Genomic DNA, 23,382 nt, shown 5'->3' on the forward strand with positions numbered 1-23,382 from the left:
AATGCCTTATGAAATAACTAACCGGACCATAATGGAGATTTTGTGACAGAAAAGAGTGCCTTTATCACGTGTGCAGTGGCTGTGTAACATCAAGCTGAAATATATTTCAGAGAAATCCTCTACTAATGCATCACTCTAGTGTAGTTATAAAATAAGCACCATCTTCATACATTATTGTTGAAAAAGCCAGCCACACTAGATTTTTCTGTAGAGGCTCTTAAATGTCTTTTTTTTGCACACATTTCTTGAACAGAATGGGGGCCTTGATATTATGTCATTCATTCGGCGGGTTTCAAAGAGCTGTGGAGCCCCAAGTCTATGCAGCGATTAGTTTAATTAAACCTATAAGTCTTTATGACAGTGTAGAGGAGATTTACATACATCCCTTCATTGACCCTTTCTTACCATCGATTACTCACTAACAGTCATCACTGTGTAGGAAGCCGCTAGCTGAGAAGAGATCCTGCACTATCAGCGATTTCCCAGTCTGGTTGGTGTCAGCTCTCCTTTCCCTCCATCCTGCATGCATGCTGTTAATTAGGCCTCTCCCTCTGAGGGGATGAAACCCGCTCTCATTCATTTAAGCTACTTCAAAAAAAACCCAAGTCAATCCTTATCCCCCCGAACCCTCCTCTTTTTGTTCTCCTCAGTTCAGTAAGTTAATGATTAACCTGGTTCATCACCCCCTCACTCCCCAAGACCAGCAGCCACACACACACACACACACACATACACACACACACACACACACACACACACACACACACACAGAGTCCGTTCTCTGAGCCTCGCTGGAGAATGACAGTTATTTCCTTCCCCCGCTTCCTCCTCTGCCAAGCAAGCACAGATGCTTATTTCCACGTGCAATTTAAACCCCCCTCCCTTCACTTACACTATCCCCCCCCCCACCCATGAGCTGTGTTTCACCCAGGCATTTAGCACCTGGCTGATTGCAAGCAGTGTGGGGGTGGCAGTGAGGGGAGTCAAAAAGTAGGGACTTGCAAATTGGGAGGGGGTGTTACTTTTATAGGCTGACCATATAATCACAGCTGTTCTCTCTTGCTGCATTTGAATCATCTGCGGATCTATCAAGGTTTTTTACGAGCCACTCGGATGGGGCATGCCTCTGGGGCAACATGCCCGTAACTGACACATCTCAAATGACATGTCCACAGCGAGCCTGCCATCCAGGCTTGCCTCTGCTTGCCCTTTGCTCTTATCATGCAATGACAAGATCGAGGGGAAAGAGAGAGGCACGCTCAGGCCTGCTTCCATTTTAATGTGGAGTTTCACAGTAGGATGCACGAGAAGCTCTGAAGAGAAAGAGCTGGCGCCACGCCACATGGGCAGCGAGAGAGCATCTGGCCACTGGAGCTTCACAGAGCCAGGAAGAGAATAATGCAGTGACATACATGGAGGAGGATGAAATTCAAAACAGGAGGCTGGGGCAGGAATAAACAGTTGGAAAAGGCTGTGAAAAGACAGGCAATGTGACAGTGACGGCTTTCTCAGTATTCACACTGTAAAATCTGTCTTTAATGAAAACAGTACATCTTTCAGAATACATTGAATGTTATGAGGTCAAATATGTCACATTCAGACAGAACAATGAAGTTCTGATGATGAACTCGAGCTTTGTGAACTCTTGCAGCATGACCGCTACATGCTTAATAGTCTAACCAAATACTATCAGCTCATTTCATTTGGATGTTGGAACTGCAGGAACCCTTCTTCGTGTAAATACAGTCGAACAATGGAGCCTTCAGAGTCGCTGCTTGTCAACAAGCAAGGCAGGCAACAGCTTGGGGCCTCAGACCAGTTGGGGGCCCCCTGAGGATTCACAAACTTTGAACCACAGCAGTGGCCCCAAAATGTGCAAATTTTCCAATGACAGTAGTGAAGACTCCCTAAGAGGGCCCAATTTAAAAGCATTCACACTTATTGCCTTGCAAAGCGTTGCATGTATTATCGCTGTGAAAACAAAAATTTGTCGGTGAATGAAATTCAAACAAGAAAAATCAAGATGAATTATCTATCTATAGGAGAGAAAAACAGAAACAGGTAAAATAGGACGAGGAGGCAAAATATTTTTGCCTGGGGCCCCAACATACTCTAGAATCGCCTCTGGGAGACTTGCTATGAGTATTTTCAGGCATGCATCTCAAATTAAAACAATATTGACCCCTTATTAAATTAAAATGAAATCCAGTCAAATCCCTCTCCGCTCCCTCAGCTTCATTGAAGGCCACATGAGTTTTAAAGACTGGCTCATTATTGTATAGGCTACATTCAATCGATCCAACATTAGTGACAGGTCGGATGCAACTGGAAAGCAAACTTGATTTCGTCAAATTATAAATATTCGTCAAACTAAAGCCAAGTGTGCTGCTTTTGACAACTTGGGTCTCCCTTGAAATTAAGAGTCCCACATCGCATCGACTGATTTGCAAACGTAGAACAAACACATCTTTGTTTATTAACACAAAATGTGCATTTCTGGTGATTCATATTTCTAAGAAGCAATAAAGTCACATGTTCACACTTTATCTGCATTTAACTCCCCATGGGTGCTGCCTTCGCCCTTTCTCTCTTCCCTGTACATGCCCTACCCCTCTCTGCCCACAACTGTCTGCTCCACTCACAGGCTCTCCCAACCCTTCCATCTCCCTGCCACGCTGTGGTCAGATCACAGAAACGGGGATTACAGCAGATTATCCTGCCCACAGGATCACCAACCCCTCTCCGGGCGGCCAAGCACAGAGGGCTTCTGAGAGGGCAGAACACATGCCTTTCAGGAAGAACCCGGAGGGATTGGCCACAATCACACACCTGGCAAATGCCACAGGAAAAGGATTTACTTTATGGGCTACACTAGACAGGATAATCATCCTTTATTCTGCGCGGCAACAGGACCTCCCCATTGTGAAAAGAGCCATTTTAATCTATTAATGCACTGATGAAAATACTGCGCACCTGAATTGTTCACAGCATGTGGCTCTTGCAGCACCTGGGGAATGCAGGTTGTGCTGCTGTGTGGATTGTTTTACACTGTGTGTTCTTCGCCTCTGGTGGTTCTTCGAGAACCACCAGAGGCGCCTGTCACTCCCAATCACTGCCAGCACATCTTTGTACTCCTGAAAACTCACAGCAGTCTCTCCTCAGGTGGAGGCCGACTCCTTCTGTCACCGCTTGACAGACTTCAACTCTGTTTAGATGCAACTTCCTGACACGGCCGACCATTCAACACTCAGTGGATGTGTTTTGCATAATACAATGCAACAGCACAGTGAAGTGGCAAAGTATTAATGTGCTGATTCTTTATCTTTTCTCTTTGTTTGATGACGTGACTATGAGATGAATACCCAGACTCCTTGTGGTTTTCCTCTGCATCAGATTTACATGGTGACTCATATACCCTCCCATAATGTAAACATACAGAATGTATACAAAAGGTTTGATTAAAGAGCAATCATAATGCACTTATTTCCTGCCATTATGTCATGCTTGTGCTGTGGCCTGTTTGCCTTCAGTCTGGTCTCTGAGAAATCAAACACACATCTGGGTCGACTTCAAAACACTGAGCTGGTCTGTCAAGTTTATTTTGCTAATTGGATGTCAATTTGATTGTCTTGTCGGTATGTTTAGGGTTGTTTCCTGCTGAAGTGCCCTAGAATTGGGATACTACTTTACCCAAAATTCCTTCGAGGAACCCTAAGGGTTGGAAATGAGCGCACCAACCTCACTGTCTTGGAGCAATGCCAAATCAATAAAAAACATTTGTCAACCTGCACTGTATTTCTGCACAGTGTTTACTGTTGTCTTCTGAACTTTTGAAGCATCAGAAACAGAGGGCAACAAGATCAGCACAACTTGTACTTGTTTCCTTTCACGTTTTTTTTTGTCTTCCGTCAATCCCTCTGCCTGTCAGAGAGTCTTTTTCACTTCGTCTTCTCTGATTCAGTTTGCATGCAAAATAAACCAGCGCAGCTAAAATTTGTCACCTGCAGAAAATCAATCTCCTGCTTCCCACTCCCCTCTTCACTTTTCAGCCTTCTCGGAGCTCCCTCACCATTTTATATGTAAATCCCCCCCCCCCCCCCCCCCCCCTCGTGACCCCAGGGACTGTTTAGTGCGAAAGGTAAGAACTCAAGAATTGTGATTCTCCTCACCCGGCTCTTTTTTGTAACCTGCGTTCTGTTTCCCAAACATCAGAGGGAAAATGAGTGGTGCTGTTTGTTTAATGAGCACTATTCCTCTCAAAAGGCACCTTGTAGGTTTGCGTGGCGGGAGCTCCAGCGTGTTTCCTCCTCCCCTCTGCTGTGGCGGAGACTGAAGCTGGGCAGAACAGATGGATCAGCTGACAGAGAGAACCATCATGAGAGATGACAGATGGAGAGACATGTTCAATTGGTGCTTTGTTTAGTTTCCTGCCACGCGCATTCTGATAAATTAACATTTGAGAGAGGGAGTCCTCTGTGCAGGAGACAGGAGACTGACTGCTCTGCAGCCACGAGAGCAACACAGTGATATCGATTTGCTTTTGATGTTTAATGGAGTTTTGTCAGAGGCGAGATGTAAGAAGAGCGGGGTATGAAAGAATGAAGGAATGGGGGTCACAAGATGAAAGTGGTATCTTGCTGAATACTGCTTAACGAACTAAATTTTAATTGCACTGAGCAGCATTCTTAGACAGAGAAAGAGCAATCTTATAAAAACCAAATGAGTGCACACTCCACAGCCGAGATGATGACAAAAGAAAAAGGCTTTAAGGAAGCTGGACATGCAACCATGCTGCACCATGGACAGATGTGATAGTACTGTCTATACTGTACCAACAAATACAATAACCTCCCTCCCCAACAAGCCCATACAGGGAGTGGTATTTTTAGCGCCCACCCTATCTCTGAGATGGAGCGCCTAACCCCCTCTCTGCAGGCTGGGGCTGCTGGGCCTCTTTTATTTTAATCCAGACTAGAGTGAGATGAAGAGAGATAGAGAAGTGTGAGTCATCCAGAGCTACCTTTGTGTCACTGTGGTTCTGCTCCTCCTCACTATCTCACCATCTTTCCCTCTTCTGTGGTTATACACGCTATCTGCTCCCTCTGACAAATCTATCTATCTATCTATCTATCTATCTATCTATCTATCTATCTATCTATCTATCTATCTATCTATCTATCTATCTATCTATCTATCTATCTATCTATCTATCTATCTATCTATCTATCTATCTATCTATCTATCTATCTATCTATCTATCTATCTATCTATCTAATCTCTACATCCTCTGTGTAATTTCACTTTCACTGTCATATTTAATCCAATCTTGGAGTGAAATGCAGACTAATAAGCAGTCTTGGCATCCGATTCGTCATACATATTGCCTGGCACAAAGATGGTTGGCTGCGTATTACCCTGGAATGATAGATAATTAGGTATATAATGTGCAGCAAAAACAAACGCTGGGCAGGGTGCAGCAGAGTGAGAAAGCGTACAAGGTTGATTTGAACACACGGTAAAATGGTCCATTTAGCTCGGTGCTCTGAATTGTCCTGTTTTGCATTCACAGAGCGGCTGAATAAAAAGTGAGATCTTGGGAGAATTGCTTCCCTCTTCTTGGTTTTAGTGTATTGACTATCACGAATATATATATGTATATATATATATATATATATATATATATATATATATATTCGTAGCAGCAGCATACTGATTTTGAAAGAAAAGATCTGCAGTGATGAGTTTAAGCTTGAGCTATGATATAATGCAGAATCACATTTCCTTTTCACGTAACAATTTTTACAAAATAGCTGTTTTAATTCACCCTGATTTAGATAACACCCACTGTAATGTATTTAATGATTTCATACTGTTCATAATTGTGCACAAAAAAAGATGAAACAGATTATCTCTTTTGCCAAATCAAACGTTGATTAGGGGGAATTACATCCATGGAGATAAAAGACAATTAGCAAAACTGTACTCTAATTATATTGCTATTAACCAGGAGAGTCATGTTAGTAAGAGAGCAATAAGAAAATCTGTGTAATCGTCTCAGATAGCAGTTAGATATCATTAGAGAGGAAAAGACTGGATTCATTTGTCCTGGCGCCGCCTCAGGGCTGATGCCTTGCAGCGGGGCAGTGATTGCGACATGCTTCTCTGATGAGTAAATCTGTGTGTCATTCCTACTCGTATGTCACTCAGTGCCCTGTCCACTCTCATAATCTCCCTCTTTTTTAAAAGCACAGGCTCTAATATGTTGTGCAGCAAAAATATTTCCCATTCAAACGCGGCCTTCTTGTCTCCACTTATTTTCCCCCTCGTGACATCACGCTTCGCTGCTTGGATTTTTCTGCATCTGAAGTGTCACCTGTGTTGGTAACGTGCATTTAATTTTTTTTTGCCTGACTTTGATAAAAGGAAGCTTTACTGACTTCCTCTTTCTTGATCACTGATGAAAGGTAAAGCAGGAGATAAATACTATAATTTTTTTTATCAGCAGAGAATGGAGTGAATCTGTGGAGCCCTGACTGATGGCAAAATGATGGTTGGAAGAAGCTATGACTGGGAAATGATGCCGATGCGGCGTGCTTGGAAAGGCAGTCAGAGGCTAACAGACCGTTTAAAAACGTCAGAGTCTGGGAATATGGGCTGTGAGAATCAGAAGTATGTCCAAACAGAATGCACGACTCTGTATTTCCCCACACACTTTCCGTCTCCCAAAAAAAACATTCCGACAAGCACATGCCCAGACCCAGAAGTTCAGCCACAAATCCTTTTCTACTACGGCTCTCTGTCTGCTTCAACAATAGCACAAGGGGGTTAACTTTCCCTTTTCCACTGGCAGCAGCCGACTTGCCTCACATCTATAATATGGAAACTGCTGGAAAGGTCTGCAAGCAAAGTGGAGGAATTCAAGACAACTCTGGGGCCAGCGGTTGGAGCTTCGTGACGGCACGAAATTATGGTGACAAATGCTTTACCGTCATGTTGAACACGTCTTTAGGAGATGTGTCATGCCCTGCGGGGGGCAAAACGAGGGCATTACACACATACTCACACAAGTCTTTCACATTATGAAAACATAATGTTCCTTCGTGGACTCAGTGCAACACGCAGCAGCAGCCACACTCAGTATCTTGCTTGTACATATTGAAAATACAGAATGGGAACTGAAATAAAGCTCAATAAAACACTAGGAGCTGAAGCTGGTTTGGTTTAATCTCATTAAACTTAGAGCCCCAGGCTTCTCTTCCCCTATTTATAGCACCCTGAGAGGGAGGAGGGCTGGCCTCCTTGTGCAAAGCATCACGGGCTTGTGGAACTAAGGCCTAAATGGCAAGGGACACGACCAATCACAGACAGGTCTCGCATCAAATTTGACGTGACGAATTTCACAATTGCTAGAAATTCACGAGCACAACCGCCATCTTTATTTTGCTACTGACACGGGAGCTTCACCTATGTTCCTCTTCGCTCGCCTTATCTTCACACCTTCTCCCTGATGCCAGCTTCACCTGTTTGATGCAAAAGAGCTTTATTCTGTTCTATTAAAGTTGGCAGGCAGCTATAATGTGCTGCAGAGCACATGCTGTTTTTTCTTCCTCTTCTTCTTCTTCTACTGCTGCGATAAACCGCAATGCTGCACGCTGTTATTTCAGGTACCACGTAGGGATGGGGATGAAAATTGCAGGATGAATTTGTCTGCTGCTGTAGCCATAACATGTGGAAAGATAAGGAACACTTTGAAACTTTTATACTGCCAATTATGTGGATTGCAACCTTTCGGGTTCTAAAAGAATTTCAACAACAAAAAAGTGAAGCTCGGGAGCACTATAGAAGACCTGGAAACACACAACTCCAATCCACACATGAAATGAATAAAGAAATAAGACCCTCAAACTCACAACAAAAATAGCACCAGGCCTCATTCAGTAACGTTCTTGGGAAGAAGTGTGTATTTAAAACGTATTTATGCAGTTCCCAAGATGATTCTGACATCCAGAATAAAGAAACTCTATGAATACTTGGCTCTTATGCACATTACGTTCTGATGTGCCTGTGTAAAACTATTAGTTGAGTTTTATGTCATTTGTTCACAAAAATATTTTTAACTTATGTCGATGAACAATTCTGTAACAAATTTCAAATGTTTTAATTAAATAACTCATTTTCAATAGTCGTTGCCCACCTTAACATATAAGTATTTAAACTACAAATCTGTCACATTCCTGTTATATGGTATTATTAATGAATAGTAATGAGGTAAGATCAGTCATCTTTTTATTTTTCACTCTGACTGATGTGCATCCTTCTCTGTTTACAACCTTTGCTGAACCAGTGATATTATCTGACATAGGATTTTACTTTAGTACTTTATCTACAAATGACTTAACATCAAATATTATATCAGCAGGTCCCTCCAATGTTTATTGTAGATCTTCTCGGGCTTTCCTGACACTTTCTACCTTTATTTTTCGATGTAACTTTCTCTGTGCACACAGCCTACAGTCTTGTGGCCTTATATGGGCATCAAAGGTGCACATTTCCAGTGCAAGCTATGTTGGATAAGCTAGCACCAAGCTAGCAGGCCCATCGGTCAGGGAAAATAATTGAACAACAATTTACATATGTTTAGTACTAAAACAGCAATGTAGTGATTTTAACATTATTTGACAACTTATAAAACATACAGTGTTGTTACTGTTATTTGTAACTGTTCGTTTGCTTTTTGGCAAGCTCTATTTCATAGTCTGTGAGAGAAAGCATTTTGGTGAGGTCGAGTGTGACCACTGTGGTCCTCTACACTAAACTATCACGCAAATCTTACACATCCAAGTATTTCACACTATGGTTTCAGAGAATGCTACAAGTTAACTTCATATTCACTATGAATATTATTAAAGTAGTGTAGAACAGAAATAGTATGAAGACACAGCCCCACAATCTGCTTCAGCTTTAGTTATAAATTCAGTCCAGGCAGAGTGTTTTATGGAGAATGTTTCTTAAATCCTACAGCTGCAGAGCTGTCAAAGGTTAAACAAATAAATTGAATTACAGCCTTTAAATAAACAGGTTAAGCTACAGTTTGCATCCATGTCAGTTTAGACTCATGAAGACTGAATAATAATGACATTTACGACAAGGGTCAACCTGATCAAAGTCATGTTTTGTCATTTGTCATATCATTTCCAGATTATGTTGCGTTTGTACTCTCCCTTGTCTCTGTGTTACAGATCCTCCTCCTCTTGTTCCTGCCCTGTGTCAGCCTGCCCTGATTACCCTCACCTGTGTCCCTGATTGTCTGTGTATTTAATCCCAGTGTGTCTTTTCACCCTACCAGTTCATAGTGGTTCCCTTATGATCTCTAGTCCTATCATTTTTGGATCAACCTTGTGACTTCTGCTTGCCTTTTTCACTCTACCTTTTGCCTGCTCCTTTGGATTTGTTATCTATCTGTCTACTTGTCTACCAACCCCCTGATTGAATTAAAGGACTGTCTTCTGAACGAAACCTAAGAGTCTGTGTGTGTAACCATACATTGTTTGTAATTGTGTCAATTTATGATTCAAGTACATAATTTATAGTTAGAAACTATTTTTTATTTGTATTTTTCAGGGGACAACATGAAGATTGATAGAGAGCTAAAGCTCAACAGCAGCTTTGTTTGATACAGCTTTGTTCATGTGAGATTTTGTTGTCCATCCTTCTCAGTGTCTCCATGCAGTAGAGTAGAGGTTGTGTGAACGCTAAATGGTAAATGGACTGTACTTCTATGCTAGTCTTCTGACCACTCAAAGTGCTTTGATATTACATGTCACATTCACACACACGTTCACACAGTGATGGCAGTAGAAGCTACATAAAGAGCCCATCAATATCAACTAGCTGCTGATATTTTCTGATCATGTGAAATCATTTGCAAGTCTGTCTGTCCTGGGAGAGGGACCTCTGTTGCTCTGCCTGAGTCATTCATTCATTTATTTGTTGCTAATGTGTTAGTTGTTCTGTATCTAAGAATAGAGGATGTTGTTTTCTTTAAAGATAGAGAAGCCCCTTGAGGCTAATTTTTTTAATTTGTGAAATTGGGATGTACAAATATAATTGACTTGACTTTTTTAAATTTTATTTATTTTTTTTACTTGTTTTGCTTCATGTCTGTGTGTAGAAACAGTTCATAAAGCTTTTATTTGTTGCAAAAACACAAGGTTGTTGTGATTGTTGTAGTTGTAGTGATGAAAGTGTGGTAATACTAGACCTTGGTCTTGGTCTCCAGATCACTTTTTTTGAAGGTCTTGTCTCAGAATCAAAAAGCATTTTTACTAGAACTCGGTCTTGTCTCTGCCTCTGGTTCAGACTTGTCAAACACGCAACTGATAGAATATTTTTCCTTCGTTTCTTTGATTAGATTGAAAATGCCTCTTTCTAAAAGAACAAATGTATCCCCCAATTACAGCAGCAACCTTGTCAGTGTTGTGGTATAAGTGAGTAACACACCTGCTACATACAAGATGATCATTGACTCGGGTTCAATCCCTAAATGTCTTGGTGTTGTCTTCGTCTTGAAGCACCCTGATCTCAGGCATGTCTTGGTCTCGGTTAAAGACACAACCTCAAACACATGTTAAACTTTTACTCTTGCTCATCTTTTCTTTTGTCTTGGTACTGCTGCACCTTCTGGTTCAGTTAACTATCTTTTCCTTTTATTAAACCCAACAGCCCGACAGATCTTAATGTCTACCTCAGCTTCAAGGTGAGCGCCCAATATCTGTGTCACCAATTCATGTTCTGAAATATGACCACAATTTGCTAATTTGCAAGAAAATTATTATTATCTTTTTTTTCCTGCAAATTCATGTCCTTGTAGAGTTGAAAAAGTCAGTATTCAGCTTATTCAGGTGCTGAGTCATAACAAAATCACTAGATATGATGCACAAAGACTTACAACACGATGGCTCCCAAAAGATATTCTTGTTTTTTTTCCTATATGCATTAAAGAGCGCATCGTTTTGAGCCGGACTTGGCTCTTCATCAGGTGCCCAGCCACAGTGTTGCATGTTTTTTTTTGTGTATCATTGGGAAGTTGACCATTATACTATTATTCATAGTTGTCATTGTGTGATCCAATTTGATATTTGACAGGGTTTTTTTTGTTTTTTTATCAATGGCAATGGATTTCTCCATGTAAGACCAAGGTCACAGCCACCTTGACCTTTGATTGCTCAAGTCAAATAGTCCTTTCCGAAACCATGCAGACATTCATGCCATTTTTCAAGAAATTTCCTCTCGGCGTTCCTTAGATTTCAGTTCAATGAGACAGACAAACCAGAAACAGAAAGCCTCAGGCTGTGGATACTGTGTGCGCAGAAGCATAAAAAACATTCAATCTTCAAAAACATCAAGATCCTGAATAGTAGAGCATCAAATAGAAATACCACTCAGGGCCCTAAAGCCATCCTTTCCCCCCCTCTGCCCTCAACAGCCTGAATGTTGATTTTTAATGTGTGAACATGAACATGACCTGCAAGAAATTTGCCCACTGTTCTGACAAGACAGTTTATGCTCACAAGCAGCAGAGGTCATGAGCAAGAACAGCAGATTTGTCTCTAATAGAGGAAACCGAGGTTTCAGCCTGTAAACAACACCTTGGCTGAATATAAATCTTTAGATGCTTCAAGAATTATGTAAAATTCTTAAGTGTTCCCACAGACCTTGTTGAAGCGGCACAGATTGCCTCAGGTTTTTTATATTTATTTATATATTCCTCACATTTCGGTAGCAGAAGTTGAAAAAGGATTTTGCCAGCCTGGATTTGAGTAACATTCACCATGCTAAAACATTCAACGGTAGTGTGCTTAAATGTAGCATGCACAGATGCAACAACTACGCATGGACAAACTTAGTATGAATGATGGTGTAAGCCATTTTGCTTCTGTGATGCTAATGAAGGGAGAACAGTACTCGTTATAAAGTGACATTAGTGTGAAGTGTCTGCTGCTAGTTTAGGTGAGTTGGTAGAGCAGGTGCTTGATGTAGAGCAGCTAAGTCTTCATCACACCGGTTGCAGGGTCCACTCCTGGACATCTGATTGGCCACACCTGTAGCCATACCCCGAAAACACATCTTTTTGAGTTCTTAAAGCATTACGTTTTGAAGATCTCCCCAATTATGAGTGAAGTTCATCCACTCTTTCTTTTGCCTACCACTTTTCAGAATGTGTGTGCTCAAACAGGCAGTCTGGAGATGACGTCATGACATCACAAAGGGCAGTAACCCATCCCCCAGATGGGTGACAATCCCACAGCTACTGTAGGTGTTTGTTCTGCTGTCGTAGTCTGCCTTTCCACCATAACAATCGGCATGGTGCAAGAGAGCTTGAGCCAGCCTTGCCCTTCCAAAGAGGAGTGTGATCGAAAACAGCTCACTTGCATTTAAAGCTACAGGCACATAGAAAGAGTTTGTTCTGAGAAGGGCTGAAATAGACGAGTTCATAGGCATGATAAAAATACAGGATAAGAGAGCATTTTTTTTTGCAAGAACCTTCCCAGACATGTTTTGAGGAGCTCTGAGACTTAATTATAACTTGTGGAAAATAAGTATAATGTGTGACCTTTAAATGCTTTCTTAAAGATAGAAGAAACTGCAAACGTTGGAGTTATAGCTAAAAAAAAAACTAAAAAAAAATACCTCTACCCTGTAAGATGTGAAAGAATTCTCTGCTTGACATAACATGTTGATTGCCAGATTTATACTTGACATGTACTGTAGTATAAATACATTGCAGTATTACTAGTTTCACATAGATACAAGTTAGAGAAATGAAACAGATGCTTAAAGATAAGGGCTCCATCCAACAGCCAAATGATAATTCAAATGTGCAGGCTGATGTGTTTTCTGCTTCCCAGTAAGCCCACTTTAATATATTTAGTGGCAAGATTTGATGATGTTGCTTTGAATGCAACTAAATAGTTGCTGTAGTTTGCTGTATTTTTCTAATCAAGCTCACACAACAACAATGTAGCTGAGTCAGACCAAGAACGGGCCAAACAAGAAATATTCCCCTCTATATTTCTGTATGAGATACACACTTTGTCTGTCAACACTTTTTTTTTTTTTTGATAAACTGGCTGTACCCGAGTAGGGTTTGTATTGTGAATGGAATAACAATGAAGTACAGCTTTGGTAGGATTCACTGGGTCTCAGCCAAGGTGTACAGTAAGGAAGTCAGTGACAAGGTAAGCCACTATTAATGCCATGCCTCTCTCTCCTAAGCTAACAACATCTGACGCTCTTTCATAATCATCCAGTGATGCTGACATTCTGCCGATACATTTGTGCCAGAGAAGTGTCCTGGGGCAGGTCGGAGTGATACCCCAGATGAGTCATGGGTATCAGCAAGCTGCAGCAGGCAGTTAAAAGAGCACACAGTCTTCAGTATTTGTGTGTCCTGCTGCACTCGCCTATCCTTATTAGCTCTGACTTGTTGTGGGCTCCTGATATGAACTAGGCTTCCTCTGATGTTCCCCAAATGAGTCTGACAGGTCTCTCTGCCTGACAGGTGTATGCTACGTGTTCTTTCTGCTTCACTGACTACTCGTGTGTGTGTGTGTGTGTGTGTGTGTGTGTGTGTGTGTGTGTGTGTGTGTGTGTGTGTGTGTGTGTGTGTGTGTGTGTGTGTGCTGCAGTGACACACAGCTGACAGAGGGTTTGTCAGTCTCAGTCATTCAGGCACATCTGCCCTATGATAGTGGCCTTAAGCGCCTTTAAGCTCTCAATGGAGTCAATATGTGCTACACCATCACTCACAGCTGGATGCCTCTGAATTAGCCAGTATCTCTCACCGTCTTAATACAAAATCCTTCTTCATGTGTCTTTCTTGGTAAAGAAATCTAACACAGACAGAGAATCATATTAGAGTTTCCTCTCAAGCAGAGCTGTTTGCTGAGAGGTGAAAGACTACCACTTATTTGGAAATTGAATACACAGCACATTTTGACATTTAGATTCTCCAGAGTCTCAGCAGTTTAGACCTTTTTTTTGGTTACGAGTGGGTGACTTGATCACACTTAAAAGGTTTTTCCTTTCGGTTTCCTCTTAGCTCCTATGGGCTTGGAGAATAACTTACTGTTACTTCCGCCAAAACACTGATTTATTTATTTTTTTGTGTGTCCAAAGGAAAACAAATCCCAGTATGAGTTGATTCTGATATCACACCGAATGATTTTTAGTGTGTAATTTCATCTTGCTCTGTAATCATTGACCGTTTTTCCTTCAAATAGACCGCTCTTTGATGAACTAGTCTGTCTAAACTCTCTCTTTTACGGCAGCTTTTTCTTCCCCCCGGCCTTGTGATGGAGCTGTTTGGATCTGCCCTTGATGCCGTGATTTTTCAAGACACGGCTAGCGCATGAAGAATGAAAAATTACATCATTGTAAAATACCTTTAAGGAGAAGAATATAGGACTAGATGAGGCACTGCACACTGTCAGTGGTGGGCAGTCACCACTGGGGATGTGAGGGTTTGAGATTCAGATATGGCTTCGAGGGGGGAGAGACTCTGCAAGCAGCTGATGATCTCAGTGTACGAGAGAGGGAGAGTGGGATGATATGATAGATTTATGATAGAGAAACTGTGTGCTTAATGCGGCTGTAAGCAAGAACAAGGCTATCAGCGATTCTCAGAAACTACAGGGGGCTAGCGAGACGGGCAGCACAATAGAGAGACAAAAGGAGAACAGAAATAGAGATGGAATCAATGCTTCCCATTCACGACAGGGTGAAATGAAGCACTGAGAGGTTCGAGGATTAAAAGGGGATAAATGCTGTTATCAGAGACTGTAATTTTTTATGGACCAAAGAGGGATTCAAGCAATATGATTAGATCAGAATGGATACGACATGGCCAGCACAGGGCCTATTACAATCACACTGGATATCTTGAAAGAGGCTCTGCAACTGAAGAGTAGTAAACTGTGGCACAAAAGTCCCCCGGCGGTGATGTAGCAGGGATGAAATGAATGAAACAAAAATTATGGGAAAAGCAGACTGGTTGCATTCTAGGAGATAGTTTTCTGTAACAGGTGGAACTGTTGTGCAGTTTGGATTTTTTGATTTTGTTTTCTCCAGCTGGGATCCCTGCCCGTCCACACTTGTCAGAAAACAAAAAAACAAATGAAGAGTGTTTCGCCACGTAAAGGTGATTCAGTGTGAAACTAATTATGATGCAAGGAGTCCACGTTTTCCAGCCGATCCATGAAGATAAACTGACTGTGCAAAATGTGGTTACCAGTGGTTGTGGACCAGAGGGCGCGAGGAGCCTACGAGATTCCGTTGCGTCCCCCAAAGAGACAAAGTGATAAACACAAAGAGGGACCTTGGATGAAGGCTGTGTAGATTCCCTGTGGAACACACAACCCGTTTGGTGTCATTGCTAAAAGATCCTGCAGGGATTTTACCTGAGGTCTCTGGTAGCCGCCTGAGCCAACCAACAGCGAGCGCCGTTTCAGTACATGAACTGCCTCCAGAAACTAATTAGTGCAGAGAGTGGAGAGTGAGCGAAATGTATTCACAGAAGACCACAATCTCCAGCTTAAACAGATGGTTCCACTACACAAATGAGATAAAAGGTCTATTACTTAACGCTATTAAAACACATTTGTTGGGATAATTCCTGAATGCACTCTGCATGATACTTTGTTCACATCCAGAGTTTAGCAATGTATGATCAACAACAAAATACAGCTGTTGTTGTAATTAAATGGAGCTGTACCTCATTAGGAACTAAATTATTATGGCAGCCGGCCAGTCAGGCAGGCAAAAGAGCAGCAGCAGCTTGCAAATCAGCCCTGGATCCAAGCTTGGGGAGAGATGGTGTAAAGAATGCAAGTGGTAGGTGAGAAAGGGAGGGTGTGAGGCTTTGGTTTGAAATTGTTACAGAGGACTGTGATTAAACTATTGGCAGACTGCACTTCTTCAACAGAGGTGTATTAATGTTCTCTTTTCTCTCCTATAAACATACAAGTCATGATGCATATCCAGTGGGATCTGCTACATACTGACACATTATAAAGTCAAGCCCATCAAGTGCCTGTGGGCTCTGCCTTTTTTGGGTAAATGAAACCTATTCTACAAATGTACAAAACAAGTAACCATAGCAACAGAGTTTGCGGGAAGAGCCGTTCAGTGTCAGTCATTCATTTTCGTGTTGGAACTTCCCAGAGTGTATTGAGCATAGGACCTGATGACTGATATGCTCACATTAGCATCCTCTGACAAAAGACACCAGGGGCGGGAAGAGGAGGCAGACTGACACTCTAAGGGGAAGCTGATTGCCACTAAGACTGACATTTTGTAGGATAAAACAGAGAGACAAAAATAGACAGTCACAGACAATGATTATTCAAACAATTATGAGAAACAACACCCAGAATCCCTCTTGTATGCTATCCATCCCTTAACTGCAGACTGTGGGGAGTTCTTCGTTTCAAAAGCCAGGGAATCAATTACAGGAACAAAGTACAAGCTCTCTGAATCTTGTCTGGAACAATATCACCAGCCTGTCTCAGGCTGATTGATCTTTCGAACCTTCAGATGAGGTCTTGGTCGTGTCTTCTGTGAGTGAACACTTTGCCTCCTTGAGACATGGAGGTCATCTGCTAGGTCGATCAGTACCCAACCAATCATAGACCAATTATCTTCTTTTAGCTATCTAACAACAATGTCAATTTATATCCCCTGGTGAATAAAACTGACAATAATTGTCACTGTTCAATAAAAAAACCCCATTGTGGCTGGATTTCACACCACTGTCTATATCACAAAATGTCAGCAGCAGAGAAGTACAAACTGAAAGCCTCAGAATCATATTAATAAGTCTGCTAATGTTTTGTTTGCTATGCCACATCAGGCTCTGTTCTTTTTCAGAAAGATTTCCAGCCTACTTGGCCCAATTCTGGCTAATCCCATCATTACTAGATAAAAGACAGGTTTAAGTTAGTTAATTCATAGACTGAATGGGGGGATGACATGCTGGGAAGGAGCTGCAACTCTGGATGCCCGCTTAGAGGACTATGACCTCTGTACATGATACATGACCAAACCGCTCTTTTTTCCTGAGAAGTTGCTTTGTAATTTGTTCTTTGATAATACAAAAAGGTGGAAAATTCCATGATTTACAGCTCTTTAGACAAATGCTGCTGCTGTGGTGGTGTAAGCCCGGATCAGCAGAGTAGATGAGGAATGGTGAGAAAAAACATAATGAACACTTGCAAAAGAGTCATTAGACTTTCTTTAAAGACAGGGTTGGGAATTTTCTCCAGATATACTTTATAAGATTTTAGTTGAAATAGTCTTTAGGTCCTGACAGAAATTGATGATGCATGTGCTCTGAAAAAGAAACGACGAAAGTCCAACATCTGTTGCGCTTGTAAACCTGTAAAAGGTTGAACCAATGTCTGCACTCGGTACGAGTTTTATGAACAAATCATACCTCCACATCTCCCTGCTTGTTGTCTACCCCATGAATGCACGAGCCCACACTCAAATCCTGAAATCCGCTTGTGTACCAATGGCGCTAGTTCATTTAAGCGAGGGGCGTGGCTTTTAAGGGAGAACAGACTGGAGGTGGTGCTACGTTTAGAATCATGCTAGTTTTCAAAAATGACCTACCCTACCTTTAATCACGAGTTGCAGCTTTAAATCTACAAGACTCAGTTATGCTGTGGCTTGTATCAATATGAGGGCTCTTTACAGTTTAAACAGTAATTCAGATTCACATTTTACTACTTGTGTGTCAGCATTTAACAAACTGGATAATGGATAACATTATATACAAGTTGTCATTTACATAATGTCATTCCAACTAACTGTGTTTTATGTTGAACTATTCTAATTTGGATGTTGGAGTAAGATAGCTTAGCTTTTAATTGTATGTCACATGTTTTGATGCTGTGATTGGTTTTATGTCCTTACAACTGCATCAAAGGTCATTTTAGTATGTACATGTTGGTTACACTCCTTGAAAAATCTATTTTTGCTCAAAATACTTTGCAACCATGGACCCGACAACATTGTCAATATAAGCCGGGTCTCTAGGGCAAGTTCTAGTTAACGCTTGTCATTTACCATTTCTCAGGGTTTGGTGAGTTAATATTCCCAGACGTTCAGTGCATGTTGAAAAAGGGGGCCTTTAGATAAGTAGTGAGAGGAGATGTGCGTGTAGCTGCCTTCTTTGGTCGGAACTCAATGTTAGTTAGCCTTAAGCTAAAAACACAGAGCTGCTTGATCAACATGGCTGCTCATAAAAGCCTGATAAATCCAGGAGAGACGAAGCATCCAATGAGTAGGTCCCTCTAAGACTTAATTAAATAGGCTGAATACTATGTATATGTATGCATGCAAAAAGAATGAAGGAAATATCAGCATAACAGAAATTCCCCTGGTCCACTGCTAAGATGAAGACTGTTAAAACGAGGCCTATTGCAATCCATAATGGCTACAGGTCAGACTCTAACCTGTGTACAGCCCACTCATAAATACAGTAACTTCACACACACACACACACACACACACACACACACACACACACACACACACACACACACACACACACACACACTATGATACAATATACCAGCCACACTCCACCATTAGATATGACACACCTGTTTCTCCACAGCCTCCTAACACCCTCCTTCTTAACCAGTGTGTAGTAGAAACACCCCCAGATTGTACAGATCACCTCATGGATTTGTGAAGGCACACACACAAACTCGCACAAACACATAAACACTTACACATACATAGTTTGAGCCAGCTTGGTTTTCTCTCAGAACTGAGCTTGTCAGAATCAAATTATCTCTCTCTCTTACTTTCTCGCTCTGCCCTCTCATAGTTTGCCGCCCACAGAAGGAGAAGGGCAAGCAGAGTCAGTCCCAATGCACTAAAGATTGGACTGCCTCAGAGCGTGTCCGGAGGACTAAAATACAAATCAGTCCTTCCTCCAGTCAGCTGGAGTTGGCCCTTCTCCCAGGGGCCTGCCGGGAAGGCCGTCTGTGGCATTTAAAAAAATGCCAGAGAGAAAAAAAAAAAAATAATAAGAGCAGTAAGAAACAGGATCCCATCAGTTCCCTAGAGACTCAATACACTCTGTTATTAGTGTAATAATCACCCAGTTTAATGTGTTGCTCTTGTGGAAGAAGCACATTAAGGCTTTATGTGACTGGAAGAGGTGAGGGACATACGGAGGGAGAAAGAAACAGACTAGAATGTAAACTAACTGTTTTACTTTCTGCAACACAAGGGAGCTTCTGGGTTGCACAAAGGACAGAGTGGAAGAGGGAGTCACCTAGAAAAAGCAGCATTTATAGCCTTGACTTGCAGGCAGACATCTTTAACATCAACCGAGCTGAACCGGGCCTGTACTTTAAATTTTATGATGTTTTTGTCAAAGATGTTCTGTTCTATGTTTCAAGGTAAAAAAACAAACAAAAAACAAAACAGGTGAAGCACACTGCCTCCTCAAGAAAATTAATGGAGCCATTGTTGAGTAAGGACAGAGTAATTATATCAAAATTGTATCGTTCCATGACTCACTTAATGAAATGCCTTTAATCTAATCTGCATGATTAACATGCATGATGTAATTCAATTAAAGTGCTGGAAGAGTTGTTAGCTGGTGGAGTTTAAGCATCATAAAACCTGCACTGTTGGTCTCCAGTGTCAGTCAGTGTCCTCTTCCTAATGCAGTGAGTTTTTACTGTCATATCTGATCAGTGAGCAACATTGTGCGCCAATCAGAGGCTGTCTGAAACCATCTGTGTGACAGGCCAATAACACCTCATAACTTTGTCACATTTTATTTGTACCTTCTATACAGTGCATTTTCAACCTGTCATTATACAGTAGGTCAGATATTAACACAACACTCTATAAGAGGGGTGCCTTCTAATAAACAGGGGGCTTGAACATTTGGTTATCAGTCAATTGTGTCCAAGCCTCCCTCGGCAAACAAGCTGATAAAAGCCTGGAGTGGCGTGCGCACTGATGGCAATATCTCAGTGCTGCACGCTCGAAAGCACCTAATAGACCTTTGGTGCCATTAAACCACTGCGCCTCATGTCTCTTATCAACTAGGTGGAACATGTGGACGCTCTGTAAAATGTTACTGGTATTTGCAGATGCTGCTCCTGCGTTTCGAGTAGGCGGACTGGTTTGCGCTTTATACCCATCTGACACAGTCTATCCAAAGACGCATAACGCATCAGCACCGAAAACCCACGCGTCCCGCCTCCCGGTAGAAAGCGTTTCATTTCAGTTAACCCTTCAGGCACACTGCGTTATTACGCACTCATTAAAATGCACCCCCTCCTCCCTTCCCGTTTACGCATATGCCTTGTGGGCTGTCATGGGCTATTATTGGGATGTTTGGATTGCATACGGCTCTCTCGCCTACCGTTTATTGCCGACACAATTTCCAATGGATGTGTTTGTGGTCCCGTGAAAGGATGATGGCCAAGACATCCGAGACTTTTTCAACCCTGGTCGGTCGCTCGTATCCACGGCGTCAGAGCGCTCCATGTGCCGGTGGTGATGCCGGTCGGTGTCGGAGTAGCCCCGGTGTTTGATTTTGATCGGGGTTCGGGGTTGCCTCCAAAGATGCTGCGGAGGCTTCAGGGTCGCCTGTCCCTCCCGGGGAACCGGGAGCGACAGTGACAGGCTCTTCTTCGAGCATGGTGGTGGTTCCATCATAGTGCAAAAATAATAATGATAATAATAATAAAAAATCAAGATCCCTCTTTAAACTTATTGGTTAAATGCTATGGCTGTATTCGTTTATTTCAAGCACACATCGTCTCATGTCCCTCTCTGCCACTTGATCTCCGAGAGAACAAATCAAAGTGACCAAGTCCAGCACAGCGCAGTTCTGAATGATGTTTTCGGAATAACATTAAAAACTGTCACAGTGATCATCTAATAAGTTATCCAAAAATCGTAATTCTCATCGTTTTCTGTAGAGAACAAATTTAGTTTAGCCCAGATTCTCCGCTTTGCCGTGATCCATACCAGTCCTTGCTTTTGTTGATGAGACGCCGGTCCTGCTGCTGCCCCTGAAGTTTGACGCCTCGTCGCCCATAGCGCACAACCGGATGACTGTATTTATTTTGGAGAATTTATTGCTTTTTTATCAGCCACTTATTGCAGAGACACACAGATCGCCGGCGCTGACTTCTATGTGTGTGTGTTGCTCTGGGATTATTGCTGCCCGGATTTCTTTCAGCTGAGCTGAAATTTCCAAGCAATTTCCATAAAAGTACTCCAATCTATCACGGCTCATGTGGAGCTAGGGCATCCCTGCGCGCGCGCGCGCACACACACACTAGAAGTCTCGTTTAATTCGTCCATGGAGATGTTTGATCCAGTGATTTACGTAAATCATAAGAAAAGACTCAATAACCATTCCTCCTCAATAGATCAGGATGTGTGAGGAACGGTTGGACAAGTCCAAAAACCACATGCGATCCTTTGTTCTGTGCTGTCCAAGGTGTCCTCCTCGGTATTTGTTTTCCCAGAATGCATTATAGAAGGACAAAAAAAGAAAAAAAATCATAATTCAGTCATCCTGTTTAGTGTGGGCCATTATCTTCCCATCCTCATATTTGCTGGAGTTCGACGACAAACACTTGCCTCACCACATCTCTCTCTCTCTCTCTCTCTCTCTCTCTCTCTCTCTCTCTCTCTCTCTCTCTCTCTCTCTCTCTCTCCCTCTCTCTCTCTCCCTGAAGTCCAGTCTATGGTGGCTGGTTGGTTGTTGTTCTCCTCTGTGATTTGTCAGCGTTGTAGGGTTTTTGAGCCTGTTATGCACTCATCCATTATGATTTGCCCCATGCTTTGGTTCACTGCTTCATTTCTTTTACGGAAAAACCAACACAAGACATTGTTCAAAGGATTTCAGCTCGGAAAGAAGCAAGTAAAAAAAAAATCCAACATGACATCTTAAATGCTGCTGTTTTATCTTTTTGATGTATTTGGCAGCTGAAAATTGTCACTTCGACTTTAAGTGGCCAAGGCTTGAGGAGAACATGTTCATATGTCTCAGACAACTCCGAGTCCTTACAGTCCTCCCCCAGGTGTTCCTGCTGCCTGTATTTTTAGACGAGGTGCAAAAGTAAAAACTATCTGGTTACTTTGGGAGAAGGAACATTGCGAGTTAAAAGGCTTTATTCCCATCAGAGCCACCACAGCTAATGGTACATTCAGGCACCTGACGAGTGACTTTGTTTGGCAAAACGCCGACCTCTGCAAATGTTTACTACAGTGTTTTACAGTTAAAAAGAAAAGAAAAGAAAGAAAAGATGGAATTTTAAATGATGCTAAATTAGATGTTACTCACTGTTCACCATTTCAGTTGATCAGGTTGAGATAAATATGCTATTAGTAGCACCTTTCAAACATTATTATCTTCTGACATGTCTCATTTAATGTAGCTAACTGGTGTACATGACATTCTTCACAGCCATTTGGGTAGAGTTGTATTTATTTAGCCAAAAAAAAATCGACAATATGTCTGTATTAAAATTCTGTTGTCACAACTGGGAGTTAAAGTTTAAGAAAATGGAAATAATCATTGACTACTGCCAACTTGAATGTAACATGAATTTAACATTTTTACCTGTTTTCCACAAAATCCACTTAGATTGAGTAGTATTTTGATATCTTTAATCCAACAGTCAGAGTCTAAGCTGTTTTGCATTGTGCATCTCTAACCCAGCTTGTTCTTTTTATAGATGTCAAACACCTGAATCAGACCGTGATCAGGCTGCAGCTGGGGCCCAGACGCTGTTAACTTCCATGACATTTAGGTGTGTCTGCGGATGCATCTGAAGGGTTTGTGATGATGTGAGCGTTCATTACCAGAATCATTGGCCCATTTTAAGTCGAGAAGTGTCAGCTTTTCAAATGGAGGAGTTCATACATCCAAAAGTCAAGTCATTGCTGCTTAGGTTATCTGAGGCTGCGAGAAAAGATCCCTATCAGAGACAGCCCACCAGGAAGCAACAAACTGGCTGGACTCATTACTGCCTGAGCCTCCGCTCCCTTCAGATTTCCTGAAACAGGACATCTTGGCTCTGCTGCATGTTGCCAGTTGTGACCCTGACACAGATAAAGAGCGAAAAGAAAAAAATAGACAGACGGATGTTTGGATGTAAACTGCTTCAAAAAATGCTTCTTTTCCTGCCAACTCAGTCTAAATGTTCTCAGGAGGGATGCTCTGAATCGTTTGAGTGGTTGGACAGACAGATAAAAGTTTTTGAATAGAACATCTTGTTATAGCTCATGTTGACGCATTAGTATGTAGGATGCACGTTGGAGCCCACCGCA

General features: G+C 41.9%; 1 protein-coding gene across 1 annotated transcript in view; it reads right to left on the reverse strand.

Moving 5' to 3' along the window:
* Nucleotides 1-21,738, reverse strand: part of LOC306838876 (3',5'-cyclic-AMP phosphodiesterase 4A-like) — a 33,856-nt gene extending 12,118 nt beyond the window's left edge. The window contains exon 1 of the mRNA XM_079367277.1: nucleotides 20,456-21,738. Coding sequence (XP_079223403.1) covers nucleotides 20,456-20,751 — 296 coding nt within the window. The 5' untranslated portion in view covers nucleotides 20,752-21,738. The remainder of the gene's footprint in view (nucleotides 1-20,455) is intronic.
* Nucleotides 21,739-23,382: the final 1,644 nt, after the last annotated feature.

The sequence above is a fragment of the Symphodus melops genome, assembly GCF_947650265.1.
Source record: "Symphodus melops genome assembly, chromosome: 17".
NCBI classification, from domain to species: Eukaryota; Metazoa; Chordata; class Actinopteri; order Labriformes; family Labridae; genus Symphodus; species Symphodus melops.